At 36.6% G+C, this 19,249-nt stretch overlaps 1 protein-coding gene across 3 annotated transcripts in view; it reads left to right on the forward strand.

Annotated features, from left to right (window-relative positions):
- The window catches only part of TMC1 (transmembrane channel like 1), a 385,896-nt gene extending 366,893 nt beyond the window's left edge, over nt 1–19,003 (forward strand). For 2 of the 3 annotated variants that reach the window (XM_073806217.1, XM_073806218.1), the window contains 6 exons: nt 650–717; nt 5,590–5,829; nt 10,586–10,709; nt 14,730–14,808; nt 14,916–14,967; nt 18,601–19,003. In XM_073806217.1, coding sequence (XP_073662318.1) covers nt 650–717; nt 5,590–5,829; nt 10,586–10,709; nt 14,730–14,808; nt 14,916–14,967; nt 18,601–18,796 — 759 coding nt within the window. In that variant the 3' untranslated portion in view covers nt 18,797–19,003. Of the gene's footprint in view, nt 1–649; nt 718–5,589; nt 5,830–10,585; nt 10,712–14,729; nt 14,809–14,915; nt 14,968–18,600 lie in introns of all 3 variants that reach the window. The other variant, XM_073806219.1, reaches the window with a different exon arrangement.
- Nucleotides 19,004–19,249: the final 246 nt, after the last annotated feature.

The following is a 19,249-nucleotide window of genomic DNA, read 5'->3' on the forward strand; positions in this document are numbered from 1 at the left end:
ATAATCCATCACCCACATATAACAACTATTAATTTTGCTGATCACTTTTAAGTTTTTTCTTTATGCATAGTTTCATATTGAGTAGAAAAAATAATGTATAAGTTTACATATTTTTTGTTTAACATTAGAGCATAGTTTTCTCTTGGTTATATAAATATCCTTCCAACGGTGATTGTAATTAGCTGCAATATATATCATAGCATAGTTAAACTGTGTTTACTTAACCAGTGTTGGACATTTAGATGGTTTCATCTCTGCTTCTTAAAATTTGTTAGCATTTAGGATTATTTTGTTAAAACCAATTTCTAGAAGTAAATTTACAGGGTCAAAGAGGATGAAGTTTTTAAAACTTTTCATATGTGTTGTCAAATTGTTTTCTAAAGGTTTACTCCAAGTTTTACTTTCACCAGCAGTATATGAGAGCGTATGTCTCATCACACTTCCACAGCATCGAATGACAGAATTTTAAAATGTCTTACTGTGTTAAAAAGGATGCCTTATTATTTTATTGCTAATTATTTATTGTATTGATTATTCTGCTGCTGCAAGAAAGTAGTTGCAAGTCTAGCCATACCTATATAGAAATATGAAACACTTGCCTTTCAGTTTTTGCCATTTGAGATGCTAATACAGTGAATGTCTCCTCTAGCCTTCATACACCGAATTTGACATCAGTGGCAATGTCCTCGCTCTGATCTTCAATCAAGGAATGATCTGGTAAGCCAGCTGTGGACAGTTTATCACTTGAAGAAAGCCTCCAAGATCATTTTTGCATGAAGCACTGTAGCCTGGTGTTAGAGAAGTCCACAGTCTGTATCTAACTCAACATTTGTCTTTTTGCAAAGTGAATGGTTGTGAAGAGTTTACTTTTTTTCCCCATATTTTAAATCTTAATTCTAAAAGGCATCTGCCTGTTTTGCAGAGCACTCCTTCATCAAATACTGGGAGTCTAGGTTCTGGTTTCTAGATTATTTGAAGGCTTTTTATAATTTCATATCCTGTGATACTAGGATCTGACAGTGAAACATTAATGATCCCATTACCCCATGTTAAGAATGAAAGAAATTAGTGTAAGGTCTTTCCAAGAAACTTATTTTATTTGCAGTCACTATTGAATATGTTTTAAATGGAATTTATAGCTACTTTAAAAACTATTAGCTTACCAAATCCAGTAGTTTATAGAGATGAAATACATGTTTTAGGAAGGTTTACTTAGAAATATGATCTTTATTTAGTAATTTGTTTCATGGGGTCACTTGCACATCGGAATTATTTCTTTTAATTTACAAAGGATTGTTATATCTTTTATTAAATGAAAGCATTTTCACTGTAAACTTTGACAGGTTAAGATGAGTTGATACAGTAGAAACCATTTTTGACTTTAAAAATGGAATCATAGCAGGAGATTCATCTGTGGACCGTGTGTCTTGAAAATCTGTCACTCTTAACTAAGAACACCCCAACCCACAAGCAGTTACAACTGAGCTTCTTTATCCCATTGACACAGATCTAATATTGTGCCAATCACACCATTGTCCTAGGTGCAAGTACTAGTTACTGGGGTCAGTTTTTGTGCAAGCTTCATCTATTACTCAACTCCTTCAACCATAGCTAGTCTGAATTGTTAAACCTTTGTGAGAGCAAACCTCTCTGCAAAAGTAAAAATGATCTTGCTTCAGTAATATAAAGACCACAGTCAAGGGCCTCATCATCCTGCCTTGGGGCCTGTCAGATTTCTGTGCCTCACTAGGTCAATCAATCTGAAGAGAAGACTATGAAAAGATCCTCCTCTCCATTGTCAGGTATGTTTAAAAACGTGATTCCTGTTCCCTTGCTTTCTAAATTTTACAGGTTACGGCTTATATGTCCAGAGAGTCATTAAGGAGTGAAATGCATCCTTTCTTCTCCAAGCAGGGAGGAAAGTCAAGGTGGCTCAACATGTGACTATCACCAGAGATAGCAAAGGGCTCAGCTTCCAGATCTTTCGTTTCCTGTAGGGGATTCTGCTGTCATGGCAGAAAATGGCTAACGGTGCTATTGGAGTAATGAGAAACCACTGCCTTATATCAGTTTTAAAACTCCCTGGCTCTTATGCAGAGTGTCGTAAATCCCTCAGGCCTGGCGTGGCGCCATTTGTGTAGACATATGCTGCAAGTCTGTTTCTTGTTCTTTCATAGTGAAGACAACAGATTGGCCTAGAAATTTGTTTTCATTGTCAGCAAAGCTCTTATAATTGTGTCCTGATTTGTTTCACTTGTAATTTTGCACCTATTTAGTCCACTGTTGTTCATATTGAAATTCTTAAATATCTAAACAATCTTCTCCAGTTTTCTCATGGGCAGACCCATCATCAAAATCTTCGCAGTATCATTACACTATCACTTTCTATGTATTCAACCTTCAGATATTGGTCAAATATTGCTTCCGGTTAGTTTGAAGAGGACTTTAGAAAGTGATTGTGTTTTTTGAGTGTACTAAGATGTTCACACACTTCCCAGAGTTCTAGAAGCAAAATATTGAATAACTATTATTCCCCTTCAGGTCAACCCTTTGTACAAATGGTCTTTTCCTAACTGCCAGGAAGTTGGTGACAGGGTAGGGATGTGGTGTGGGGAGTGTGTAGTCTAGGTTTAGAAGGCTCCCTTGTACTCACACATGTAATCCACTATTTTATGAGGCATAAGGATCTGATGCCCAAGTATGGCCATTTGCTACAGAAATGATCAAAAGAGGATGGAGATTTTGTGTTCAATTTTATTGGTTTGTGACTGGAGACATTCAATAACCGCTTTAGGAGTTTCTGAGTAATGAAGGTTATTTACACCAATGTTATTAAAGTCAAACAGTTATAGGTAACATCCATTTTTTTATGAATTGGCTGATATGATCAGTAAAACTATATTATACACGTCTTTTTAAAATAGCGTAGGTTTTGTCATCATATTTTTAAATGATGAAAGCATATCATATCTCTACTCTATCCGAGCAGGATGTAGCTGAGGCAGAGCACACACAGTGAGAAAGAAGATAGGTTTAGACGTTGTTCCAGTGCTGTCTCCTGTGTCTCCCTGCCAGTCTTGTCACTTTCTGCTACCTCATTTTCTCACTTGATCAAATGTGAATAATTTACCTGACACGTACCGTGTCACTGGAACAATAAGAAGAGCTAAATAAAAGAAGCTTTGATTTGCTTTGATCTTCTTGGAAGAAAAGCATTTTATAAGCCTAAGGTATTACAATGATCTTCAACTGACAGATGACGGGATCAGGTCTGGCTAAGGCACTTAGTGAGCTGAGCTGATTAGTGAGTCACGGGCAAAGAAAGAATGAGCTTTAAGATTCAGATATCACTGTGCCGGGATCTCTTTTTCTAGGGTAATGTTCTTGAGTCATTTGTTCAAAATGCCTATGTGATATTTATTTTGAAATTCTGAAATTATTTATCTATAGATACACTTACATATATGAGTGTCCATATGTGTGCATACAGATAAACAACGCATGCCTATGTATAGCTACACATATATGTGGCTTTAGGCAAAACTGTATCTTAGGATAGACTAGGTTGTGCAGCAATTAAATACAAACCCCCAAATCTCAGTGGCTTAGAAAAGGAAAAGTTTATTTCTTATTTACTCCATGTGTCCAATGTGAGTTGGTAAAGGACTGTGCTCATGTTAGTTACTCTCACTGTGGAGTCATAGACTGTGATAGAATAGGATCCATCTGGAACATCACTGGTCAGAGCAGAGAGAGAAGAGAACAAAAAACCCTACAGCGCTATTAAAGTTTCCATCCCGTAGTGAGACACTTCATTTTTATCTCTGTTTTACTGGCCAAAACAAATCACATGGCCAAGCCTGACTTTTAGAAGGGGGCAAGCACAATCATCTGCAAGCATGTTACATTACAGACGTTGGCATTTGGGAATATAATCTAGTGCTTTGTAATTCTGACCCCTCAGCTGGGACTGTCACTCACTTACTTGCTCATGTTTCTGGGGTTCCAGATTCTCTCTTGCTATCCTGTAACCAAGATACACAGTATTGTTCCAAAGTTTACCCTCATTTAAAAAAAAACTAATGAACTTTATATCTTAGAGAAGTTACAGGTTCGCAGCAAAATTGAGTGGAAAGTACAGAGTTCCCATATACCCCCAGTCCCCACCCACGCACAGCCTTTCCCACTGTTGACATCTTCTACCACGCTGTACATTTGTTGTCACTGATGAACCTACATGGACAAATCATCATCACCCAAAGTACATACCATTTTTTTAATAGTTTAACTTTCTACAAAATCTATGGTCAGTTCCGTATGTTAAATGTTTTTCAGATCTGTTGTATGGAAACCTATCAACAACACAGCACAAACTGTAGCAGATTAGCACTTTTCAATGAAATGGTTTAATGTTGGATTGCACAAGTTCAATTATAGCCAAAACTAACTTCTTCATCTAACTCAACCCCCCGCCCTCCATAATATACCAAATTTACATTGGATTGATTTAAAAAATTATTCTACATAACCAGGAAATATAACATGCAAACCCTAACTAGAATTGCTGAAGGTTTTATTATATTTGGGACAGTTTAAAAGGTAGGATTCTGCTTATACTTCTGAAATAAGTGTACATGTATCCTCTTTTGAGTTTCGGATTAATAAATTGCCATTATGGTGCTGATGGATTTTCTCATCAAAGAAAACTGAAATTTATTTTGTTGAAATAATAACCACTGAAGCCATCAAGTAAGAGTGACCTCACCCAAATGGTTCCTGTTTAAAAGTGACATTTGAAAATACTTTTTAAAAATCTCATGTACAGACCAGTGGATTTCCTGGACAAGCTAAAATAAGAAAGTAAACAGATAAACTAAATTAAATGGATGTGTCAAATTTTCATTTCATAAACACATAAAGCTTACAATGGAATATCAACAAAACATAGTATCTTGTGAGGCACAAATACATAATTCCCATTGGCTCTAAAATACCATAACAGCCACAAATAGAAAATAACATCAGAAAAACTTACTTTAACATTTTCTCTTTCATTAAGTAAAAATTAATTAGCTATGACAAAATAATTAATGCACATATGCAGTTTATTTGAATATAATGGGTGATTTTAAGGGTTAATTATAAAAAAAGCTAATTTTTTAATTTTTAAAATTTGGGGGGAAAGTTTTTTTTAAAGCGAAATTTTTAGATATATTAATGATATGAATATTAGGGGAAAGTAAATTTTTTTTACAAGTAGAAGAGAGAAGTAGAACAAATGTAATATACTGTTTGGTCTGTTGTAGTTTAAAGTTACTAATGATAAGTGGATATAGTTAGCGACCAGCAGAGTTTCTGTGAAAGACTTCAGTACACAATATCTGCAATAATGGGGAAGATGGTAAAATGTGTACAGGAGATGGAAATAGAATTAGTTAAGTTTATTAACATGAAGGGTTTACGTGATTGAAAGCGGCAAACACATTTTCTGCCTTTGGCAAATAAGCATGATGTAAAATAAATACGGACTGTGTGACTTTGTTGGGGAGTGAAGCTCCATGGTGAGCAGAGCTCTGTTTTTCTTTCCAGGATGGGCTCCTTCTTCGCTCCCAGCCTCCCAGGCATCAATATCCTTCGTCTCCACACATCCATGTACTTCCAGGGCTGGGCTGTGATGTGTTGCAACGTTCCTGAGGCGAGGGTCTTCAAAGCTTCCAGATCGAATAACTTCTATCTGGGGATGCTGTTGCTCATCCTCTTCCTGTCCACCATGCCCGTCCTGTACATGATCGTGTCCCTCCCACCATCTTTCGACTGTGGCCCCTTCAGGTTCTTGCCTTTGTAATTTCTTTTGGGCAAAGTTTTCTTTCAGGGGTGGAGATGGGAATGGTCACTCGTCGTATAAGCTATTTTTTTTTCCCCCAAACAGTGACATTTTGGTCTGTAGGAATTGAGCTCTTTTAGATATTCAGGCTCATTATGTGACATGGAAATTCTTAAACAAGATCCATCTATTGATGTTTTCTCACTTAGCAATCATAAAAGGGAAAATAACTGCTCCAGGTTCTGTCCGTGTGAAATATGTACACTGAATCTGAGCTCTTTCTGTATAAGGAGTTAGCGAAGAGCAAGGTTTGATTACACTAGTCTGAATATGAACATTTTCCTGATGCTAAGTCATCTCATTCAGACATTGGAAGCTATTGTTACTTTTCACATGAACCACCTAATTGAAAATATAAAAGAGGAAGGAAGGGAGGGAGGGAGGGAGGAAAAAAGAAAGATGACTCCACAAGCTACCTAGGAAATGGGATCATTATTAGCTAATAATGAATATAAAGAGGGTCACATAATTTATAATCCAAATCTACATGCTAGGAAAAAAATTAAGGATGTTCCTCGTGTATATTCTCCTCAAATAACAAGAATAAATCACACAAGTCAGTAATAAAGAGTCAAGAAGGCTCTTTGATCCAACTTAGAAATATACTTTTCTACAGTTCTCTATGACAGCGTTCCCTGTGACACTTACCAAGAAAGCAAAGTTTCCAGATCTGGAGGATTGAGATTTCATTCTACCACAAGTCCGCCCAAGAATCTCTACATGTTGAGTCACTGATCAGCATGCATTTGAGTTATTTCTACTTTTCAGTGGGAAAATGTGAATACAAAAAGCCATGTGAATGACAAGCATGATGCAATAGTGGACATGTATAATTTCTCCTTCATGCTGTCAGGCCCAAGTTATTAAATTAAAGTCAAAATATTCTTTGCCCACAGACTTAAGTATAAAAGAAGCATTTTCATTCTAATAATAGTCTGTTATTACTGCTTTCCTGGACATAAAGAAAGAAAATGTTAAGCCTACTGATTGTGCAAAAACAGCTGGAGTTCTGTCATACATATTCAGGAAGCTGAAGTTGACAAGTCCTGTTCCCCCGCCCCACCCAGGTAGGGGGAAGTAAATAATGCAGACAGTGACATCTGGAGGCTAAATATGAAACTACAGTTTTGAAAGAGCAATTGGTCTTAATAAAGCTCAGGGTACAAAGTTCAAGAGACAAGTCATCTAAAGACTTTAGTTAATTGCAAATTACCCACACAACTAAATATCCAGGATAAGTTTTAGATGTGCTTTTAACTTTTTAATTGGAAGTGGGTCCTTCTCAGAAAAACATATCAAAGGAACTTAGTTGTCTGCCAGGGAAACCCCACAAGGTCAACATGGAGCTGGGTGGTGGTAACAAAGGTCCATTAATATTAAAAATATCATTGAGCTAGTCACGTACAATGACTGCACAATTTTAGGTTTTTGCATCCTAACTCCTTTGCCTCTCTTTAAATCACACTGAGTTACTATGATTTTAATGAATAAAATTTAGTCTGTGTCTAACACATAGTATCTGACTTTGACCAACTGTTTCCTAATTGGCAAACTTTGGCACATGAGCAGCATGTATATCACTATTTTGAGATCAAGGAAATTTAAATATTTTCAGTAGAGTATTGGGAAAGGGGTATCTCTGTCCTATTTAGATAGTCTGTTGTTCCTGGAGCAAAAGAATGTATACTTGGTTTATTCTCTAGATTTTAAAGCTTTAAGCATTGTTCTGCCTTGGTAGTGAGGTGAGAAAGGATATATTAGTAGGAGACTCATGACTTGCCATCCTTTTGGACCCTGAGTTTGAGGTGGTTTGACCAGCCTGCCTAGTGAAGTGTATCTGACCCTACTTGGCACCTGGGTGGGCAGCAAATTGGTAAACGTGCATTTGAGGTAGGTTAATAGGGACAGCACAGTAATGGCCAGGCTCTCCCAGGTGCATGTATGTTTTCAGGTAAGGTGGCTACAATACCTTAGAAGACCCATTCTGCAAAGCAATTTGATGAGATAGTCTAGCTTGTTCTGGTTTCATAAGAACTGGCTAGGGAGGGTGAATTTTCCAGAAAATTATTCCAGTAGGCTATTAAGTGGATTTACCTTAACAGTTTGACAATTAAAAAACTATTTCTTTGGTGTCCAGATGAAGAAAATTCTTCTAATTGCTCTACCACATTTCCTGACACTTGATGTTTCTCCCCCAGCTCCCTCACTAATAATTCTGGACAATTTGTAGTTCTCTAGGTTCTCACACACCTCCCTACTAACATTATGGTAATTATAACTTCATGTATTTTCATCTAACTGCAAAGGTAATATGTGTTTACCCTAGAAAAACCAGAAATTATAGAAATTTTCGCATGAAAATAAACACTAACTAAAGACCTGAAATAACAACTCTCAACATTTTTTTGGCATTTTGTATTTTGGTTTTCTTCTTATGCAGATTTTTAAAATAACTGAGATCATATAACATGTATAGGTTTATGTTATATTGTGACACTGCTATTACATTACTCACTTGATGTGTTGATTTTTCTTAATAGTGTAGCTGACTTCTAGAGTTTAGGGACAGAATATTTTCATCCCTGTGAGTCAAAACACAGTAGAGTGTTGGCCGTAATTTGAGTTAATGAATGAAGAATGACTGTTTGTCATGCACTAAACACTAGAAGAGATGTAGGTGTACATTGGGCATTGATTCTGGCCAGGTGGACCTTTCGGTCTGGCTGAAAAGACAGACATAGACTATTCTAATTAGGGTGGATAGAGCTATGCCCAAGAGAGCTATAGATTAACTTCAGTAACATTTCACTTGGCTGTATACTCGCAACAGGCTGGAAAGGACTTCTGGGAATATGCATACTTTGGTTCACCTGTCAGAAAAAGGGAGTGCCAGGATTTGTAGATGCTTCTATAGTTTGTGTATAATAAAAGATCTGGACTCCTGGTAAGAGACCTATCCTGGAAAAGGCACCCAAGAATCCTCAGTGATACTAATAACTTCACATTTCTCATACACTGGATGCAAAGAAGACCTTTGTGGGTAGGGATGATTTTGTAAAATTCCAGTTCCCTCATTCTGACATTCATCAAACACAGCCCTAGAGGCTGGAGAAGGTGGGGTGGATTGTCTCATTTTTTCTCATCCTCCTTGCCTGTCTCCTCATGCTGGCTGTATTCCGTATGTCATGGTCATGAAGCATGGTCAGCTAGAATGGATGAAGAATGAGAAACCTTAGTACAATAGGTTGATATAATCTTAAATTGTCAGTAAGCTTCATCCCCCCTATGTATCATAGGTCTTGCTAATTAGTGTGTAGATCTATAATTTGTGAAGCAAAATTTATACCTCTGTAGTCCAGTGACTCCTGACAAGATACTTGAAGTCACTCTCAGTCTATTAAAAGATACTGGAGAGAAAAAACATCTGATCTGGAACTTGTGGGTCATGTTCAATTAGTAGTTAAGAATGTATAAAAGTCAAAAACCAAAAGTGAAGCCAAAATATTTGACTCAGTGTTATGCCAACCTTTATTCTCATGATACATACAAATTGCTGATAAATAATGCAATATCTTCTCTGAAAATTATATCATTTCATAGTAGAATCAATATGTATATACAGAAAAAAATAATTTGGCATGATGGGTGTTACCTGATAATGCTGAATATTATATACTAAGTTAAGACAGACATCCTGCTCTCATTTCTCTAGTTTATAGGGGCTGAGAACAAACTCACTAAGGACCTTTGCTTTTTAGGCTTGTTTTCTTTCTCTTCCCATTTTCTGTTCTTAGCTGGTATTCATTAGGGCCCGTCCAGAAGAAATACTGAGAGAGAAAGGATTCAGCATTCAGTGCAGTTACCTATTAATAGCTCAGATGAAAGAGGTCTGGTGGAAAATGAGATAGAAGCTATAACATGGAAAGAGATATTAGATTATTTGTGGATTTTATTCCATTAAGCTATTCCTTATGCTCATTTCCAAGGCTAATTAAAAAAATTGAGCACACTATTTGTCCAGCCCAAAGAAAGTATTCTCATATAAGAACAGCTGCTGAGGAGTAGACTTACAAGCTATTTATAAAATATATTTTCATACATATATAAGGTATATTTATATTTTATATAATATATTTGTTCCCAAGTAACCCAAATCTTAGAAATATAGCTTTAAAAAATCTTCTCCTGGAGGGAAGGGATAAATTGGGAGATTGGGATTGACATATACACTGCTATATATAAAATAGATAACTAATAAGGACTTACTGTATAGCACAGGGAATTCTACTCAATATTCCATAATGACCTCTATGGGAAAGGATTCTTAAAAAGAGTGGATTATATATATATAACCGATTCACTTTGCAGTACACCTGAAGCGAACACAACACTGTAAATCAACTATACTCCAAAAAAAAATTTTTTTTAAATCTTCTCCTAATGCTGTGGTTAATTTCCTAACTGCTTTGACTATGTGTTTGTGTTGGCATAACATTTCTCATATCTTATCCATTTGTTGACAGTATGAGGCCAAAGTGTCAGGAGTTGTAGCTAAACATCAGATTTCTAACCTGAAAGAGTACTTAGGCAATGTTTGAGAAAAATTTCTAGTTTTCTTGCTATAAACATAGTTTTTACATCTTGCTATAAACATGGTTTTTACATCTGTTTTAAATGAACTTCTCTCCTTTTTTTTTTCAGTGGCAAAAATAGGATGTTTGAAGTCATCGGAGAGACACTGGAACATGATTTTCCAAGCTGGCTGGCAATGATCTTGAGACAGCTTTCTAATCCTGGATTAGTTATTGCTGTTATTTTGGTTATGGTGTATGTGCTTTCCCTCCTCATAGAAAGAGCCTTTGTAATGTTCTTCCTGCGCCTTTTAAGTTTCAGCGTTTTCAACTCTCTTTCTCCCCAGGGGTTGTGCTGTAACCTAACCAATTCAGCACTGATTACGTGGTGGTGAGAGGCTAAAATTCATGAGCCATATTCTGATCCTATTGCATGTAATTTACAGCCATCTGCATCTGTCTTTGCCTGCCTAGGATTATAAGATTTGTTTCCCAAGTAACCAAAATAATTATCAGTAAACAGCTACAGCAAGGGAAACATAAACACTAAATCTAATCAGCACATCAAGCTTCCTCCCCACCCCCCTGACCGCCACCTTTTTTCCATAAAGCATATGGCTGTGAATACACAGAAGTGATGAGCCTCTAAGTTAATATTCCCCTTGAGGGCCCTATAGGCTATATTTCAGGGCTAAAGGCTTAAGGGGTCTTAGAAATTACCCTGTCCTTCTTCCTAGAAGGCCATTAATAACTATGTCTGCCCATGATGATAGAATCAGAGGACCAGAAGGGTCTTGGAAAGGTCACTTAGTCTATCCTTTCGAAGTCAGAGATGATATCCAAAGGGAAACTTGAGAGGGGTCTTTTGTTCCCGTATTACTTTCATTGGTTTCTGAGTCTTGGCCACCACAGGTAAACTTACATTCTAAGCAAAAAAAAAAAATATATATATATATATATATGCTTCCTATGGAAGAGCTACAAAAAGTGCCCCAGTCCTTCCGTTCAAACCCCAAGGCCTTCCTAAATAAAAAGTCTAGAACTGCCACTGATCTCAGTCAAGGAGGGCAAGTATGAAGTCACCCTCGTGGACACTTTAGTGGAACAAAGCTGACACAAAGGGTTGGATTTGTTTAAATAAAGGTAAAACTAGGAAATGTCAGGGAGAGATTGGGAGAGAAATCCCAGTGGTTTAAGTAAATGAACTGGGTTCTGGGCCAAGTTGTTAGGATCGTCTCTGTGATGGTCGTGGTCACAAGCCACATCAGTGAGGGCAGGTGTCATCTTCAAGTTTATAAATTAAGAAACTGACTTGGAGGAGGGAAGGGATTTTTCCCTCAGTGAGAATACATCAAAAATGACAATAGTAGGGCTTTGACAGTAAATCCAGCACTCACCCCTTTACACCATGATGCCTTCTTTGAGGGAGAGCTAATAGCCTGTAGGGATAATTAAATAGTAAAACAGATTATTTTATGTAGTACAGAACCTTGATCATGGGGTGCCGTTAAGAATCTGATAGTAAATCTCTGGTGCAGATGTGTTAGAAGATGACTTGCTGGATGCAGCATGTTTCACCAGATGGCCCTGGAAGTGATTTTCCTTCTTAGTGTTTTTACAATACAGTGGCTTTTGAGAGCATGGCTTTTAGGAGTCAAGGCCTTTTCGTGGTAAAAAGGAGGTCTTGTTTTAAAACACACACACTCAAAACAATGTCAGATTTTATGACTATATTCTTGACTTATTGAGAGAGATTTATTTTTAAGCAAAAGAGCAACATTGTTCTAATGCCACTAATTAAAGATTTAATAAGCTGCCCCAGGGGTATGGAAGAGGAATGAACACTGCCTTTGTTCCAGGCACGATCCATATATTAACTCATTTAATTTCCACAATAACCTTAAGAAGTTGGCCTCATTAATCATATTATTGAAAGCACATGGAAGATCTGCCCCAAATCAAATGGCTAATAGGTAAATTCAAACCCATGTCTTTTTATTCCCCACCACTTATTTCCCACCTACTCATTTACAGCACCAAACACTGAGTTCAGGCTGAGTGGAAATGCTCAGAAGAACTGGAAGCCACTTGTCAGAGATGGTCCACACCCAGGGTTGGCACACTTTTCCTTAAAGGACCATATAGTAGTTACTTCAGGCTTTGTGGTCCAAGAGGCAAAATTGAGGATATTATGTAAGTACTTATGTAACTATTTTAAAATGTAAAAACCAATCTTAGTTCATGGGCCATACATAACAGGCTGGGAGTCAGGTTTGCCCCAGAGACCATAGTTTGACAACCCCTGATATTGACTGTCTAGAGGGAAACTGGCATGATATAAGGTCAAATAGATGTCCCACAAGGATGATTTTAGTTCTGACGTTTTGATTTAAAACCCGAAATTCAGCTTATTACTGATTTGATTTTTCAAATACTGAGGTCTCATCTTCAGCACTTTATGATGCCCATACAGTTGGCTTGGATTTTTTTTTTTTAATTAATTTATTTATTTTTGGCTGCATTGGGTCTTTGTTGTATGGGTTTTCTCTAGTTGCAGCTAGCGGGGGCCACTCCTCGCTGCGGTGTGCTGGCTTCTCATTGCGGTGGCTTCTCCTGTTGCGGAGCACGGGCTCTAGGCACGTGGGCTCCAGTAGTTGTGGCATGCAGGCTCACTAGTTGTGGCTCACGGGCTCCAGAGCACAGGCTCAGCAGTTGTGGCACACAGACTCCGTCGCTCTGTGGCATGTGGGATCTTCCCGGACCAGGGTGCAAACCTGTGTCCCCTGCATTGGCAGGCGGATTCTTAACCACTGCGCCACCAGGCAGTCCTGGCTTGGCTTTTTATTACCTTTAATTAGAGAATGTTTACAAGCATTTTGAATTTCCCCAATGAATCATATTACATCAGCTTGGTTGGTTTTTGGGTACCTGAGTAGAGTTTGAGCTAGTTCCCTGCAGGCGGTTTCATTCCTTTGGAGACTAAAAAATGATCTATGAAGAATACTCATTGAAGGTGCATCTCAAGGTAGAAAAAAAGTGATGGATAAATAGAGAATTACAGAATTACAAATGACTTGTGAGGTCTTTGAGTTCTTCCTCCAAATGCCGGCACTTTTCTAAGAAAACCCTTACAATACACAGACACACCATATTTATTGAACACCTAATTCATGCCAGATATTACACCAGATGCTTTCATGTATGTAATTTCATTCAAAATCCTATCACTTGTATAAGAAATAAACCCAGCGGAAATGATATCAATAATCTTGTTGCTAGCAGCAGATGGCTCATAAAGGTTATGATCTGGCATGTTGGTGAGTAGGGGAAATGTGTTCAGTAACCAGTTATTTGCAATAAAGGGCAATGCCAGTTATGGTTTTTTTTGTTTTTGTGGTATGCGGGCCTCTCACTGTTGTGGCCCCTCCCGTTGTGGAGCACAGGCTCTGGACGCTTAGGCTCAGCGGCCATGGCTCACGGGCCCAGCCGCTCTGCGGCATGTGGGATCCTCCCAGACCGGGACACGAACCCGCGTCCCCTGCATTGGCAGGCGAACTCTCAACCACCGTGCCACCAGGGAAGCCCCGTTTTGTTTTGTTTTTTAAATGCATTCTTTCTTTGTTTTGCTTTGTGAAGATGAACATGTTTATTTTTGCAAAAACGTTTGGCTGGAATTTGCTCTTTCTAGAAATGTCACTTAAATGCCAGGACTATTCTTTTATGAAATAGTTTCTTGTGAAGGAGAGAGAAATGCAAACAATACATTCTATGGATGAAAAAAAGCCATGTTAATTAACTATGACGATGAGGATTATGTTCTTAGTTGTAAAAGCCAAAGGAAGGAATTTAAAGTGGAAAGTCAGTTTCCTTTTTATTCCACACATTCCCTAAGCTTCAAGAGATTTTCTGTTCTCTTGGATGCCATTGGTATCGATTTGAAATGGTGTTTTCAATTATAACTTAAAGTGATGTTAATACATTTCCAAGAAGAACCTAAAATTAGGTAGTGAGGAACGTCAGACAGAGCCCTGGGCTGTGGAGGAGGAGACTTGGGGGTCCAACTTCCCAGGTCCACCCCAGTTGCTGTGGAATTCTGAATGTACTTCTTCACCTCTCTGTACTTCAGGCTTTTATCTACAAAAGAGGTTCAGAGTAGAAAATACCTTAAAGTCACTCCAGTGCCAACATTATATGATTTAGTTAATGTAAATTTAAGAAGAACCTTGAGGAACTGAAAAATACCATAAATTTTATTTTATTTTTTTTAAATTTAGTTTGACTATCTATTATCTCAATTCTACTGCAAAAGGCCAGAAGGCAGCAAATCTGGATCTAAAAAAGAAGATGAAACAGGTAGGATACAATTTATTTCAGAGAAATATTTGTCTTTATTAATGTCAAGTAGTAGAACGCATCAGGAAATCTCATGTTCTTCTTCTCTACTATTTTTTATTATGTAGCAAGCTTTGGAGAACAAACTGCGAAACAAGAAAATGGCAGCTGCACGAGCAGGTTTGAGCTATGTTATGTTTGCATTCTTTCTCCCCTACAAACAGTATGCTCTTCCTTTTTTTCCTCTCAAAATGGGGCATTTGATGCAGAGGAGCATTACTGCCCCAGCAAGTCACCCCATACTCTTTACTGTCCACCTTTTTAAGCCCTTTTCAGGCATCATATCCAGAGGGTTTGGTTGTTTTCCAGTGGGAGAAAGAAAAGAGAAAGAAAACTTCAGGAATATAAAAGTAGCAGTAGTGATAGAAAAGGGATCTTGCAAATTGACGGAAGATGAAGAAAACATCCACATACATAGTCATACAAAGAGCAGATACAGATGCCTAATCTCTCCTGCCTATTTTGACCATTTTTATACATAGATGGATACACTGGGAAGATGCTAATAGTATCCTCTAGGCTCATCACTGTTGCTTTCCCAGAGCCTTCTCTAATTTGTTAACCTCTCTTACTTTTTAACCTCTTTAATTTTTAAACTATTAGAATAAGGCATACTCTTATTTGCCAAAATTACTGACATGCTTTGCCTTCTACATGGAAAAGTGATGCCTAAGAAATTCAATAAAAATCTTTTCCAACTCTTCCCTCATTCCCAACTCTACAACTCTTTATATTAGTACGGCCTTTTTTCCCCCTGTAAGTAATAATAATAATAATTTTAAAAACTCAACCCCAATTAGTTTAAGTAGAAAAATGTATTGGTTCACACAAATGAACAGAAGAGTGGTATGTAAATCTTCTGGTCACATTTTACCCCAAGTTTAGAAGCAATCAGGATTGAACCCCATTTCTCTGTGGTTCTTTCAACACTACACTCCTTTTATGTTGGCCAGCCTTTACGGCAGCAAAAGTGGATGCAGCAACTTCTAATGATGTCGTGTCCTTAGATTATATTTGTCTTAGTTTTTTTTTTTTTTTTGTCATTAAGCTACTTGTTTCTTAACTGCATTAATTTTTTTTCAGCTCTATTGAGGTATAATTGACTAATAAAATTGTAACACATTTGAAGTGTACAATGTGATAATTTGATATACACATACATTATGAAAGGATTCCCACCTCCAGTTAATTAACACATCCATCACCTCACATATTTACCTTTTTTTTTAGCACATTTCAATTATACAATACAGTGTTACCAACTATAGTCACTATGTTGTACATTAGATCCTCAGATGATATTCATCTTATAGCTGAAAGTTTTGTACCCTTTTACTAACCCCTCCCAATTTCCCCAACCTCGTATCTCTGGCAACCATCATTTTACTCTGTGTCTATGTGTTCCACTCTTTTGTTAAAGCTTCCACATATAAGTGATACTGTGACATGTTTGTCTTTCTCTGTCTGGCTTACTTCACTTAACATAATGCCCTCCAGGTTCGTCCATATTAAATGGTAGTACTTCTTTCTTTTATAAGGCTGAATAATATTCTATAGTGTGTGTGTGTGTATACACACACACCACATCTACTTTATCCATTCGTCCATAGATGGACACTTAGGTTGTTTTCATACCTTGGCTGTTGTGAATAATGCTGCAATGAACATAGGAATACAAATGAATGATTTCATTTCCTTTGCATATCAATCCAGAAGTGGGATTGCTGGATCACATGATAGTTCTGTTTTCAGTTTCTTGCAGAACCTCCATACTGTTTTCCATTGTGACTGCACCAATTTACATTCCCACCAACAGTGCACAGCGTCCCCTTTCTTCCCATCCTCATCAGCATTTGCCATCTCTTGCCTTTTTGGTAATAAACATTTTCACATGTGTAAGGTGATACCTCATTGTGGTTGTGATTTGTGTTTTCTTGATGACTAGTGATGTTAAGCACCTTTTCATGTACCTATTGGCCATCTGCATGTCTTCTTTGGAAAAATGTCTATTCGATCCTTTGCCCATTTTTAAATTAGGTTATTATTATTTTGCTATTGAGTTATATAAGTTCCTAATATATTTTGGATATTAACGCCTTATCGGATATGTGGTTTACAAATATTTTCTTCAATTCTCTAGGTTGCCTGTTCATTTTATTTATGGTTTCCTTTGCTGTACAGAAGTTTTTTGGTTTAATGTAGTCCCATTTGTTTCTTTTTGCTTTTGCTGCCTTTGCTATTGGTGTCAAATCCAAAAAATCATTGCCAGGAAAAATTGCAAGAGCTTTTCCTCTAAGTTTTCTTCTAGGAGTTTTATGCTTTAAGGTCTTATATTCAAGTCTTGAATCATTTCAACTTGATTTTTGTGTATGGTATAAGTTTAATTCTTTTCCATGTAGACGTCTAGTTTTTCCACCATCATTTATTGAGGAGATTATCCATTTTCCATTGAATATTCTTGGTGTTTTGTCAAAAATCAATTGACCATATATGCATGTGTTTATTTTGGGCTCTCTATTCTGTTCCATTGATCTTTGTGTCTGTTTTTATGCAAATACCATATAGTTTGGATTACGACAGCTTTGTAATATAATTTGAAATGAGGAAGTGTGATGCCTCTAGCTTTGTTCTTTCTCAAAATTGCTTTGGTTATTCGGGGACTTTTGTGGTTCTGTATGAATTTTAGGATTTTTTTCCTATTACTGAGAAAAATGCCATTGGAATTTTGATAGGGATTGCATTGAGTTTGTAGATTGCTTTGGGCAGTATGGGCATTTTCACAATATTAATTCTTCCAATCATTAACACAGAGTATCTTTCTATTCATTTGTGTCTTCTTCAATCATTTATTAAAGAAATTTATTTGTGTCTTCTTCAATCATTATATAATGACCTTCTTTGTTTCTTGTTACAGTTTTTGGTTTAAAATCTGTTTTGTGTGATATAAGTAGAGCTATGCATGCTTTTGGTTTCCATCTGCATAAAATATCTTTATCCATCTCTTCACTTTCAGTCTATGTATGTCCTTAGAGCTGAAGTGAGTCTCTTGTGGACATCTCATAGTTGGAAGCATTTATGTCGCACATATCTGCAGTGCTTTTGTATTTGCTCTAGATTGGGACTATAACTTAATATTATCAAATTAGTATTTAGAATAGTGAATGAAATGTTCTGACTTCTAAGATCTGAATTCTAGTTAAGGCATATTATTACCTTTGTTTTAAATAATATAATGTTATTGCATACTAATTTACCTGATATTTTCCCATGATTTGTTAAAAATAGGTATAACCTTTGTGAAGGCAAAGACTATATCTTATTTATCGTTGTTTCCTCAGGACTTAATATAGGACTTTATATATCAGTCACTCAATAAATACCTACTAATTTTCTAGGACAATGGACAATAAGGAATTCTTTTACTGGAAAAATTTGAAATGAACAGATTTCTATACTAATTACATAAGCAGTAATGAATGAATAAACATTTCAAAAAGAGCAGAACTTTTATTCTCCTGTCTTTAGAATTTGTGAGGATTTTGTAAAATATAGGAATATTTGACAACAAATATTATAGCAACCTGGAACACATTTGAAGGTATAGATTTCAGGCCACCTCATTCAGAACCATTAAGCAAACTGAAATTTTTATTTACCTCTTCTTTATCTTCTTTCTCTGTCTCTTGATTTATTTATTTATTTATTTATTTATTTATTTATTTATTTATTTATTTATTTATTTATTTTGAACAGCTGCAGCTGCTGGAGGCCAGTAATTTTCATGGATATTCTGGAGGCCCAGAAGTATTCCTCATCATACTGTTCAAAACCAGTGACTTATGTGAAGGCCCAAGTAAAAAAAGAAGGATCTCTACCTTATTCCAAATTAGAGATTTGTTCCTGCACCACCACTTTCTCCCCTGAGCAAGTCCCCTCACATTTTCTTTAACAAATTGAGTTTAAAATTGTGTGTGATGGAGAAGTATGGATTACTGGCTTACTTGTTGGGTTAATTTAAAAACTTTTTACTCATATGGACTTTCATTTTATACATATCTTCTGCCTTAGTTTTCTTAGCCTGGAAACAGGAATATTTCACCTTCTTTTTTCTTCTAAGGTCAGAAATATCTTTATAAAGTATTCATTGTAATCATTCGTTAACTCACTTTTTTTTTTTTGAAATTAACATCTTGTTTTCCCTTTTCATTCTGTCTCCCCATCCATGGTCCCCAAAAATATACACCCAAAACCTTTTTATTTGCTGCTGGATTCAGTATGAAAAGGAATGGGCTTTTTAGAATAAAAATCTCCTGGGTTATCTCTTTGGGCTTCTGAGAGGTACACATAGTTTAAACCATATCAGGAGGTTTATATTAGCAAGCTTTGACCTGAACTGTGTTTT

The sequence above is a fragment of the Tursiops truncatus genome, chromosome 6 (assembly GCF_011762595.2).
Source record: "Tursiops truncatus isolate mTurTru1 chromosome 6, mTurTru1.mat.Y, whole genome shotgun sequence".
In the NCBI taxonomy this organism is placed as follows: Eukaryota; Metazoa; Chordata; class Mammalia; order Artiodactyla; family Delphinidae; genus Tursiops; species Tursiops truncatus.